We start from the raw sequence: 13,012 nt of genomic DNA, 5'->3' as shown, positions 1-13,012 counted from the left end.
AAAAAAAAGTTACATCGGATATTTTAGCATACTGTAATACTTTTCGTTTGTTTGTGTTAATTGTTATTCTACCATGACCTAACTAGGAGTTAGCTTAAAAGATTCGTCTCGTCGTGTACATCAAAACTATGCAATTAATTTTTTTATTTACTTATATTTAATGCTCCATGTACGAGATAAAAAATTCGATGTAATAGGTAAATAGTGAAGTTTGGATTGTGAAATTTTGGAACTAAACACAGCACAAGTGTAGACCAAATCATCAGGGTCACCAACAGAATCTCGTACGGCAGATTTGATAAGGATTTGTTGGTGACTGTAAAGAGGATGGGAACGAGAAGGATGCACTGTACCTCGCCCGCCGCGGATGGATCAAGGACAAGCATGCCTGCCGCTGCCGGGCCTGCCTGTGCTACCGAGGTGACACCTCAGCAGATTCCTCCTCCTTCCTATAAAAAAATAAAAATACTGTACACTACTGCTGGAGGGTCCTACGGTACCATTTTGACGGTAAAAATATGTTACCACAGTGTGATATATTTTGGGAGTATATATATTTTCCTAATGAACCTAGCAATGAAAATCTCGTGTTATCGATCTACTCCAATATAGACTTGTAGATTTTTTATAGTGACGTCTATGTTTTCAATGGATAATGGTATATTGGTAAACGAGCTTTCTAATTTATTGCGCATGTGGATGAAGCAGGATGATTCCAGATTCGCCGAGTACTGCGATGAGTCGCCGGCGTGGTGGAGTGGAGTGGAGCGGATCACCCTCGCCGGGCGCGTACGCAAAAGATCTCACACTTTCCGCGTGGCGTTCGACGCGCGGCCGCTCCGATCCTTTTCTTTTCCCCCTCATCCGGTGAGCGGCGCGCGCAGATGCCCCTCCTCCAGGCGTGCGTGGATGGGAGGAGGGAAAACAAAAGGGTACGGGAAAGCTGCCCGGGGGATACCGATACCGATACCGATTCTGACGGAGTCGTCAGAGGAGGAGGTCAGTCGTCAGAGGTGTAGGGCGCGCGGGAGACCGCGGGATCGTCCGTCGTCGGGGGCACACATGGGCGCGGCGCGGGGATGGCAGGCAGGAACCGGTGGAAAGCGGCAGCACCGCGGCGTGCCATCCCGGCGGCGCCACGGCGCATCCTTGCTCGTGACCTCGCCGCCTCAGCCTCTCTCTCTCTCTCTCAGCTGACCTCCGCGGAAGGCAGAGGGATAGACAGCGAAAAGAAAATAAACAAAAGGAATCATCGGTTCCTGAGGTGGTCCGATCGAGCGGGTTTGTTTTTGCGCCTCGTGTCCGCGCGTGGATTCTCGGCATCAACTGCTCTGCTGGCGCCCGTTTTTTTTTTAATATTCTCGGCATGTATGGTATGGTAATATGGTATGGTATAGTGGCTGCTTTTTGCCTCCTCCGTGTTTGGAGTTTCGACACACAGATTTGCTGCCTTTCTTCACATGTCCCCCCCCGAACTGATGTGTATACTACCAAACGTACGTGCATTACAGAGGATGACGATCCATAAGCATGGGTTAACAAACTCGCGCTTTGTCCACATGCATGCTCTCCTAGCAGTTTTCTTTAGTCTTTCCATTCTTTTTTTTTCTTTAGTCCTACATTGTTGCCACGTAAAAAGACATGTAAATGTAATCACCGGGGCCAGGAAAAAAAAAGAGGCGATATAGTGGAAGTACCCGACATCCCAGCTGCTGAACGTGAAAAAAAAGATGTCATGCATTCTGCCAGGCTTCCAATGGATGGATGAACCGTCGAGAGAGAAAGCTAGGTTTGGGCTGGGCTGCTTCCAGCCTTTCGCTGCTGCATTCAATCCAACACCAAGCGGGCCGCTAATAGTTTCTTGCCATAGCAAAATGGCCCACATCTTGCAAGTTCGTCGCACAAGACGGGGCTGCGGCCATAAAGGAAGGTTTAGAGGGTGAGTATTTTCAGCGGTCCATCGTCATCGTCATCCACTGACTTGTTCTGTGTGGAAAAAAAAACAAAATCTATGGACGCTGTATCCGTCCTTTGGCAAAATTATTTTCGCTCTTTATTTTCTTCGAGGGACTATTTCGTTGCTTTCCCATGGAGAGACAGAAGCAGTCATTTGATTCATGCGGTACGTCCTAGGCGGATTCATGAGGCGTAAAATCATTGACCACAAGAGGTTGGTTTTCCTTTGCCGGCCTCATCAAGGCTCATCAGAGGCGATATGATGATTAAGACCATGATGGAGCCTGCCTGCTGCCCTTGGCCTCCTATCCTATCCAATCCAATGACGTTCCGGCGAGGCAAGCAGCAGCCTGTGCGCGCTACATCTACATGGGGCCCGCCCGGCCCGCGCGACTGTGCGAGTGGTGCTGCTAGGCTATAGCCTATAATAGCCACCCATCATCTCGGCTGTCTGCGCCGGCGGTTTTTTTATTTTTATATTTTTTATTTCCGTTTTTTGCAAAAATATATTTTCAATTTGAAAATTTACAAAAATATACCGGCTGCTGATCTGGGGGCGGAAATATATTTCCAAATCGAAAATATATTTTTATAAAAAACAGAAATAAAAAATATAAAAATAAAAAAACCGCGTCTGCGCCGTCCATCGATTTTACTCCACCGCCGGCGGCCCAGCAACAAGGATTGGATCGAACAAAAGATGAAGGTATCCATCGATCGACGGTGACAGCTTTGCATTGGCCGCGGAGATAGAGATCTGCCGGAATATCAAGGCCCTGTTTAGTTGTCTGTCGTAAAATTTTTGAAAGAGTATTTTTTTATATTTGTCGTGTACTATGATTAGGTGCACCTTAATCAGGGGACTAAAATCGCCCTAAAAACACAAACACATGCTGGGCAACCGGGCCCACGAAGACCTACAGTCTCCTTCTAATTTGGAAGAAAGAAAAGGACTCAAAAAAAACCCAACACGCGGCCCACGTATGCAGTGCGGCTCATCCGCACCCTCTTCGGACCCACGGGGTGATCTCCGCCTCGCTCGAGGGCTCCCCGCCGAGGCCCTCGACCGCTCCTCCGCCTCGCTCAAGGGTAGCGAGCCTATCCTCGGGGGAACGAATCATCTCCGACTCATTCGATGGTAGCGAGCCTACTTTCGGAGAAGCGAATCATCTCCGTCTCAACTCAGTGACCCTCTTGTCTGAGCGAGGTCCGCCTCCATCTCCAAGTACCCAACGGAGATAGCGCGCAGGTGAGCAGTGCGCTCGCTCAACACCCAGTAGATGTGGTGCAGAAGCACGCCCAGGTCGGTAACGGCTACACTGTGAAGAGCCTGGAGACGGTACAGTGCGCCCAAATACTGCGTCAACGCCTGGAGGGCGTCCAGTGGCGTCCGCACAGTGAGGATCGCTGCCATGTTCCCCATGCGCTCCCGCCACTCGGGGTCCTCGGGGTCCACGGTCCGCAGCAGTCCCAACGGCGTCAAGAACACCTCGACGGGTGCTGATCGCAAAAAGCGTTCAGCACGCTCAAGGCAGCGGTCTCGAACGTCTCGAGCAAGCGAACGCTCAAGACCTCCGTGCTCAGGTCCTGCCACTCCGGGTGGTCGGGGTGAGGTGGCACGGTCACCCGAACACGGCAGCGGGGTGCTCCGAGCTGCAGGAACTCCGACCCCTCGTAGGTCGGTGGAGTCGCGTAGCCCGAAGAGCGAAGGGCGTCCCACAAAATGCGGGCGAAACCCTCCAAGTGCGGCCCATCGGTACGGACTGAACCGTTGTGATACGCTAAGTGTCTGCATAGTAGAATAATATTTATTTTTTGTACTTCATGTGTAAAATTGCTCGAGTAAAAACCTATTTTAAAAATACCAGGCCCATTTGTGTAATTATGATTTAATGTAAGGTCCTTTCTATATTTTTATTTGAATAGGGAGAGCAAATATTGCCTTTGTGGAGTGTTTTTTTTTAATTCAGTGTAATCATTACATGGTAGAAAATTTTGCTTTTTAGTTTGAAATTAAACTGAATTTGCTTTGGAAAAAAAAGTCCTTTAAATTCAAAATCCTTCCTATGTTTTCAAAATAACTTGTCAACTTTTGGTCAAATCAATTTTTGCACAACATCAAAGTTGTAGATCTTGAAAAGTTGAACAACTTTCATGTTGGGCACTTTTTCATTTGAGCCCTAGTTTATGAGTTATTTTTATTTTACAGTATGACCCCTAAACTTTTTGGAAATTGCAAATCAGTCCAGACTTCATCTCCCACCTCTCTGCTTCTCTGTTTCTTTCTGTCGCCGGCGCAGAGCGGCGCCGCCCGCCACCGTGGAGGGCCGCAGGCCACCTCCTGTTTGTCGTGGTCTCCCACGCGTCGCACCCAGACTCCACGCCGCCCTCCTTCCCTCGCGCTGGATCTCCCCTCCCTTCGCCACGCCACCCCGGCCATCTGCGCGGCCGCCACCTCGCTGTCACCGTCGAGAGCTCGGGACAGAGCCCCAGTTCCCTTCCTCGCGCGTGCCTCGGCACCAGAGGAACCCTCTCTTTCTGTTCCACTCACTCTCTCGCCAATTCCCTGCCTGGAAACCCCAGAACGCCGCCGCCTCCCTCTGAGCTCACCGTCGAGCCCCCTCCTCCGCCTTTTCCCGCCCTAAATCGACCCCACCAATAGCTCCCTCATGTCGCGGTGAAGCTCCCCAACCACTCCACGCCGCTTCTACCTCACCAGATCGCCGCCTCCGCCGCTGGCCGTCGCCACCGGAGCAACTGCTCCGCGGGGAACCCCCAATCCGGCCACCCTGAGCCCCAAGAAGACCACCATCGTGTAGAGCTCGGTCCTCTCTTGCTCCTCCACCCCATTCCCCTCGCCGCCGGCGAGAGAAACCGCCGGAAACCGGCCGGCCCCACCCGCCCTTTCTCCTACCTCCGGCCAAGGGCCTCGTTGCAATTTGTTTTAGAATCCCAGGGGTCTCAGCGCAAGAAACCAGGGACTAGTTTGTAAGGTCTAGTTAGGTTTTTCTAAATTTTGCTATGAACTTTGAAAATGCATAGAAATTCATATAATAATCAGAAAAATACAAATCTAAATATTTTGGAATCCATGTTACAAGATATACAAGTTTTGTTACATACACATCTTCAGTTTTGGTTTGATTTTTAATCAAAGAAAAAGAATAGAATAAATAGGCTTTAATTGTTCTAGGAGTTCTACTCAGCAACTTTCTGTGTTTTTTTGGCTAGAATGTGCCTTGCTATGTTACTAGGTCCTGGGATGCATCTCGGCAAAAGGAAAAATTGTTTCATCGAATGTGACATCTCTAGAGATATAGACACGCCCAGATGCAATGTCCAGACATTTATACCCCTTGTGAAGGTTACTATAACCCAAAAAGGCGCATCTCTTAGAGCGGAACTGGAGTTTATGGGCATTGTATGGGCAAAGATTGGGCCAACAGGCACAACCAAAAGTCCGTAGGGAGGAGTAATCTGGTTTTTGACCAAAGAGACGTTCCAGGGGTGTAGTAAAATTGATAACTGCACTAGGAAGGCGATTGATGAGATATGTGGCTGTGAGGAACGCTTCGTCCCAAAATTTCAGGGGCATAATGGCACATGATAGAAGAGCTAGACCAACTTCAACGATGTGCCGATGTTTGCACTCGGTGGCACCATTTTGTTGGTGCGCATGAGGACATGAAACATGATGCGAGATGCCAATTTTAATAAAAAAAGAGCTAAGCCTTTGATATTCACCACCCCAATCAGTTTGGACGGCTTTTATTTTCCGATCAAGTAACCTTTCAACTAGGTTATGAAAATCATGAAATTTCTGAAAGACTTCAGACTTATATTTAATGAGGTAAACTTGCTGTAATCATCGATAAAACTAACATAATATTGTTTTCTGCCAACAGAATTGATAGCTTGACCCCACACATCAGAGAACACAAGTTCTAAAGGGGCACTAGATTGACTCACTGACTTAGGATAGGGCAACTGGTGTGCCTTTGCTTGTTGACAAGCATCGCACACATGCTCATTATTGGACTCTGAAGCAAATGAAAGGCTATTATTGCGGATGATGTGATGAACAATCGGGGAAGCTGGATGTCCTAGTCGTTTATGCCACCCAGACAGGGATGAGCGAGACGCAGTGAGGACTTGTTTTGCTGGTGAAGGAAGAGGATATAGCCCCTGATGACAGCGACCTTTAAGCAGAGTTTTCTTGGTTGCCTGATCCTTAACCAAAAAATAGGTGGGGTGAAATTCCATGTAGGCAGAGTTATCAGAAGTAAATCAATGAACTGAAACAAGATTCTTGGAAGCCTTAGGGACATGCAGAACATTTTTTAACAGGAGATTGCGGCTAAGGGTAACAATAATAGATTGACCAACATGTTTAATTGCCATACCTGCACCGCTTGCGGTGTGGATCTGATCACCACCGTTGTACTTCTCACGCATGGAGAGTTTCTCTAACTCGCTGGTGATGTGGTCAGTGGAGCCGCTGTCAGTGTACCAGTTGGTGTCGATATTGTATGAACCGGTTGCCGCTGCTGCATGCTTTTCTTCAGGGAGGAAGTCCTCATCGAAGCGGTACCAACAACGAGCTGCAGTGTGCCCCTCCTTGAAGCACACCTAACAGATCAGTTTGTCCTACTTCTTGTTGTTGGAGCCGCCACCTTGCTGGTTGCTCCTTTGACCGCGACCACGAGCCCCACCATTTGTAGGGCCGCGCCCACGTCCACGATAGAGACCACCACGACCACAATTATTCCCACGGACTCCTCCACAGCCGGCCATGTTTGCAGAGCTCTGGTCGCCGCCTTGGACCAGATCCATCCTGGTCTCGAAGTTGAGGAGCTGTGAATACAGCTCGTCGATGGTCACTGATTCCACCCTCGTGACAAGAGAGGTAACTAGGGACTCGTATTCCGCGGACAAGCCGGTGAGTATGTACTCAACCAGCTCGTCATCAGTGATGGGTTGTCCCGCAGCCGCCATCTCATCGCTGAGACCTTTCATCTTGGTGAAATAATCGGTAGCAGATGAGTTACCTTTCTTGGTATTGGCGAGGGAGATGCGCAGATTTACCGCGCGCGCACGGGTTTGTGAGGCAAACATGGCCTGAAGCTTAGCCCATGCATTAGCCGCCGTCTTCGTCTTGGCGATGTGGCTGAGGATGCCTGGAGAGACGGAAGTGAGAAGGAAGCTAAGGATCTGCTGATCCCGTGCCTCCCATTCTTCGAACGCTGGGTTGGAGACCTTCTTGCCATCTTTGTCCTCAATCTCCGTCACCGGCGGCGTAGAGGCACCAGTGAGATGGCCGTACAGACGAGCACCACGCACGGCCGAGAGCACCTGGGCTTCCCAGATGAAGTGATTGCTCCTGGTAAGCTTCTCTGTCACAGCGCCGGCCGAGAGAGGGTTGGAGGAGAGGGTCGAAGAAGACATGGTGGGCGGCAATTGGATCTATTGAGTGTTTGTGGCTCTGTATACCATGATAGAAAATACAGAGGGCAGATGATGGAAGCGCTTGGCAAGATGATAGCCAGGGGCGCCGTACATGTTGATTTATAACGCCAATGGCGCAGCACATATAAAAGGCAACAATCTCCGGTGATCACGGCATGAGAGTCCCATGTTTCTAGGATCCTAAAACAGTTTTTATTTTTACAAACTCTATCTTTAGTAACAAACCTACAACCATGGATTGTCATGCCGTCTTGCCCAAGATTTACATTGACACATCAACACGTCACAAGCTATCTCTAACACACTCAGCGGTATTTTTCTCTCAGCACAAATCAGCACCAGCCACCAGCCACCAGCGAAGGCTGAACTCTGAAGTGAACTCTCGCGTGTTGGTTATACAGGCAGTGACTGCTATAGTTTCGTCAGGGAACAGAGTTTATGTCATTTGTCAATTGATCCCTAAAGTTACTGAAACCATGTGAATCAGCGATTACTAGAAAGCCCGAAAGAGTAATCAGCAATAATCCTAGTACTACGGATGCAGTGGTGTTCTCCTCCTACTAGTGCATTGCGCGCGCCTTGGCGCGCGTAATTTATTTATTTGTTTTCGTTTGGCAATATAAGTTTATATAGAGATTTGTAGTAGATGTATAGACAAATGGATATACATAGATAGAAATATGATATTTATTTTTAAAGCAAAGTATGCAAAAAAATAGTAGCTGAAATCCGACGTCTCAATCTCGCCGTCGAAGGCGGCCGGGAGCGGTCCTGGGGCATCTCCTCACCATGCAATGCGCGGCTATCACGCCCGACCTGCGGCACCGCAGCGTACCGGAGCGAGGCCGGGTCGCCCGCCGGTGACGGCATGAACTCGCCGCACCCATCGAGGGCGTGCCCGGCGGCCCGCCCAAACTCGCCGCGTGGCTCTCCAGCCTAGCTTCACTGCCGTCATTGCAGTAGAGCACACACCCATTCGGAGGCCACCAAAATTACCGGTCGAGAGTTCTAGATTCAGATATTTTGTAGTGACCGAATGGATAGCTGACGCGTGGACCATTCGTGTCTCAAGGCCTCAAAGATAACGATGGCACGGCCAATCACATGCCCTGCCAATTTAGGATCGAATAGTAGGAATCTTTTTTTACTGGCGTGGCCAGTCTGCCGTTGCGCCGACCTTCGGGGCATTCACATATAGAAATTAGGGCCGTGATTAGATTCAAAAATTTTATCCCAAAAACGTCACATCGAATATTTGAGCACAGGCATGGAATACTAAATAAAATCTATTTACAAAACTTTTTACACGGATAGGTTGTAAATCGCGAGACGAATCTAACGAGCTACTTAATCTATGATCTGCAACAGTGATACTATAGTAACTGTTCACTAATTATGAGTTAACTATGAATTAAGTATGCTCATTAGATTCGTCTTGTGATTTACAACCCATTCGTGCAAAAGGTTTTGTAAATAGATTTTATTTAGTACTCCCAAATAGCAAGATTCCCTTTCATCCGTAGTCATACAGTGGTACTACAGTAACCGCTCACTAATTATGAGTTAATCATGAATTAAGTATGCTCATTAGGTTTGTCTCGTGATTTACAACCCATCCGTGTAAAAGGTTTTGTAAATAGATTTTATTTAGTACTCCGAAATAGCAAGTTTTCCTTTCATCCGTAGCCATACAATGGTACTACAGTAATCGTTTACTAATTATTAGTTAACCATGAATTAAGTATTCTCATTAGATTCGTCTCGTGATTTACAACCCGTCTCGTGATTTGCAACCCATCCGTGCAAAAAGTTTGTAAATTGATTTTATTTAGTACTCCGAAATATCAAAATTCTCTTTCATCCGTAGCCATACAGTGGTACTAAAGTAACTGATCACTAATTATGAGTTAATCATGAATTAAGTATGCTTATTAGGTTCGTCTCGTGATTTACAACCCGGCCTGTAAAAGGTTTTGTAAATAGATTTTATTTTGTACTCCGAAATAGCAAGATTCCCTTTCATCCGTAGCCATACAGTGATACTACAATAACCGTTCACTAATTATGAGTTGATCATGAAGTAAGTATGCTCATTAGTTTCGTCTCGTGATTTGCAACCCATCCATACCAAAGGTTTTGTAAATAAATTTTATTTAGTACTCCGAAATAGTAAGATTTCCTTTTATCCGTAGCCATACAATGGTACTACAGTAATCGTTCACTAATGATTCGTCTCGTGATTTACAACCCGTCTCGTGATTTACAACCCATCCGTGCAAAAAGTCTGTAAATAGATTTTATTTAGTACTCCGAAATATCAAAATTCTCTTTCATCCGTAGCCATACAGTGGTACTATAGTAACCGATCACTAATTATGATTTAATCATGATTTAACTATGCTTATTAGGTTCGTCTCGTGATTTACAACCCGGCCTGTAAAAAGTTTTGTAAATAGATTTTATTTTGTACTCCGAAATAGCAAGATTCCCTTTCATCCGTAGTCATACAGTGATACTACAATAACCGTTCACTAATTATAAGTTGATCATGAAGTAAGTATGCTCATTAGTTTCGTCTCGTGATTTGTAATCCATCCATACAAAAGGTTTTGTAAATAGATTTTATTTAGTACTCTGAAATAGGAAGATTTCCTTTCATCCGTAACCATCGGATACTACAATAACCGTTCACTAATTATGAGTTAATCACGAAGTAAGTATGCTCATTAGTTTCGTCTCGTGATTTGTAATCCATCCATACAAAAAGTTTTGTAAATAGATTTTATTTAGTACTCTGAAATAGGAAGATTTCCTTTCATCCGTAACCATCGGATCACGATCGGACGGGCGAAATTTTTTTAGCCGACGTGGCTGCCTGAGAGGGCGCGGAGGGTCGGCGCTTTCATATATAGAAACTCCTGTTCGTTTCGGACAACTGCTATCAAGTTCAGGTACGGTTCTAGCTCCTGTTCTGCCACATTTTTGGGTGGATTATTGAAGCTTCGGTAACGGAAACTGCGATAACAAACTGAAGTTTTAGTGTGGCAGTGCGAGGCTCTCATTATCATCCGCACAATCTAGTTCTGCAAATTGGCTGTGCTCACTGTCACCTTGGGCAGTCCTATCGTTCCTCAGCTCAGACCCTCACTCACTGTCTCCTTCTCTTCCATCTAAATTATCCACCTTTGTTGTTATTATAAAGGTCTAACAATGGAGTTTGTGTTCCATGACACAATGGAGTACAAATAAGATTTAGGAGCAAATCCTTTCATAGGTGAAAACTGAAAAGGAAGACGTTTTCTTTATGCTTGAGTTTTTAAGCCAATGATGGAATTAACAAGGCATAGGCATATGAGATTAAAACAAAGTCGCTCGCACATACATGCATGTTGAGTAAACTTATTCTGGTTCTGAGCCTTGGAGGTGCGCATAGCACCCCCATTTACTCAGCAAAACGCTCAGGAATCACGCGAGTGAATACCAGTTCCAGCGTCACCTGCATTTGCATCTGCATGTCGCCAAACGTGCCGGCGGCTCACGCAGAGTCGTCGTCGTCGTCGCGCGCGGCGCCGGCGACGCCACCCAACGTGAGCCCCGACCCTTGCAGCGCCTCGCCGACGATCTGGTCCAGCCGCGCCGCCATCTCCGGCGACAGGTGGTTGCGCCAGTCCCCCGCCTCGCCCTTCCGGAAGAACAGCCCGTTGTCGATGCTCATATCCTTCGTCTTGCCGCTCCGGTTCCCCTTGGACCCCTGGAGGCTGCCCAGGCTGCAGAGCTCCACGACGGCGCCCACCGCGCCCGCCGCCTCCTCCTCGCCGGAGAACGGGCAGCGCAAGAACTCGGCAAGCTTCCTCACGCTGCTCGCCGGGTCCCGGAGCATGTCCTCGTACTGAAGGAAGAGCACCCTGTCCGGCCGCCGCAGGCTCGCCTCCCAGTACCCGAGCACGTGCAGCCACTGCGGGCCGCCGACGCTGCGGCCGTCGCAGAACAGCTCGAACGCTGACTCGAGCGGGTACGGCGGCGGCGGCGGGGCCTCGCCGGCGGCGGCCTTTGCGGCCGCTGTCTTCTTGGTGAACACCCACGCGGATACGAACGCGTCCTTGGAGTCCCGGCAGACGTAGACGACGCGGCAGCCGGAGCTCTCCGCGGTGATGCGCTCCGGCAGGAGGTGGTAGGGCAGGTGGGTGGCGAGCACGCGCGGCGAAGGGAGCGCCGCGAACGCTTCTTCCTCCTCCTCCCTGTCCCCTCCGCCGCCGCCGTTGCTGCTGGCCGCAGCGAGGGCCAAGGGAAGCTCGAAGAAGCTGACGCAGTCGTGGGGGCTTTGGAGCCGGAGTGGGTGGTCAGGGTCGGACGGCGGGTGGTGGGCCCGGTTGAGCGTAGCGAAGGTGAGTGCCTTGAGCCAGGTCGTGCCGGACTTGGGGAAGCTGGCGAGGAAGACGTCGTCGGGCCTGGGCTTGAAGCGCGCGTGCGCGGCGGCGACCCCGGGAAGGAACATCTCGGGCAGCCAGAAGCCGCCGAGCTGACGGAGGAGGAACGGCTGGCACCTCGTCTCGAGGGGCAGCGAAGGGATGAGGTCGGCGATGCCCGCGCCGGCCGCCATTGCCTGCTTCAGGCCCTCGACGTCGTCCTTCCCGGCGCCGGTGGTGGTCATTGTGCTGCTCTAGATCCACCGAGCTTGGCGAGCTGCCTTTCTGCTGACTGCTGCTTGTTATAGACTACTCGATCTGTGCATTGTCACACTAACAATAATTGAGCATGCATGTCACTATAAGTAGCAGAAACGTAACATAATGAACAGTGTTGCTCCATTTGTATGATTGCGTATACGGACAGCGCCGCGTTTTGCAGGAGGTGTTAATTAAGTGCTTCAGCTCTATAATTGGGTACGGATGTTTGTACGTACATGCATTATTCGACCTTCACGGACCATTGTCCTTTGCACCCGCAGCCGATGGCGGCCTTACACAACCAACCGGCTTCTGTATCATCTCCAAGTTTTTTCTGTCCACGTTAAAGAGCAACTCTAAAAGTCTTCCAAAAAAATCGTCTCTCCAAAATCATGTCACCTCACATCAGATTTCCAACAATAAACTATCCAATACTTCAAAACTGACCACGTCAGCAAGTGTGGGTTCCTCAGTCCACACGCGTCCACAGACATGTCATCACCGGCTCCCCCATGCTATCGCTGCCTCGTACCATTCCTTCTTATAGATTGCCAAATGGGCGGCCCAACACTACATGATCCTAATTCCTAACCCGTCTAATCACAACACGATTGGGCATGATATGATTAGGCTAGAAAAGTTAACCATGTCGTGCCATGCCGCTAAAATGTGCTGGCTCATCGGTTCCTCAGGAACGACATGTCGTGCCATGCCGCCACAATGTGCCGGCTCATCGGTTCCTCAGGAACGACATGATTAAGGTTTTAATCATGTCGTGCCAGCACGGTGACATGGCTAGCACATCGTGCTAGTGCCGGCCCACACACCATCTATTGGGGGCAGTCAACACTTGAGGGGAAGGGGGGATGCCGACGACGCTCGGGGGAGGAGGGGTGGCCAGTGGTGCTTACCGGAGTAAGGAC

General features: G+C 49.0%; 1 protein-coding gene across 1 annotated transcript; it reads right to left on the bottom strand.

The window, feature by feature from the left end:
• Positions 1-10,662: 10,662 nt before the first annotated feature.
• LOC120709268 (cytosolic sulfotransferase 5-like) lies at positions 10,663-12,175 on the bottom strand. Its single transcript, XM_039994822.1, has one exon. It carries the CDS (start codon positions 12,071-12,073, stop codon positions 10,958-10,960), a length of 1,116 nt encoding a protein of 371 aa, XP_039850756.1. The 5' UTR covers positions 12,074-12,175; the 3' UTR covers positions 10,663-10,957.
• Between the last annotated feature and the right edge of the window lie 837 nt (positions 12,176-13,012).

Source organism: Panicum virgatum, chromosome 5K (assembly GCF_016808335.1).
Source record: "Panicum virgatum strain AP13 chromosome 5K, P.virgatum_v5, whole genome shotgun sequence".
Taxonomy (NCBI): domain Eukaryota; kingdom Viridiplantae; phylum Streptophyta; class Magnoliopsida; order Poales; family Poaceae; genus Panicum; species Panicum virgatum.
Note: the sequence above shows the minus strand (reverse complement) of the source record. Positions and strands in the feature narration are given on the sequence as shown.

What these genes read in the sequence shown, in the direction of transcription:
- LOC120709268 (XM_039994822.1), bottom strand. Translation starts at nt 12,073, where the DNA reads ATGACCACCACCGGCGCCGGGAAGGACGACGTCGAGGGCCTGAAGCAG.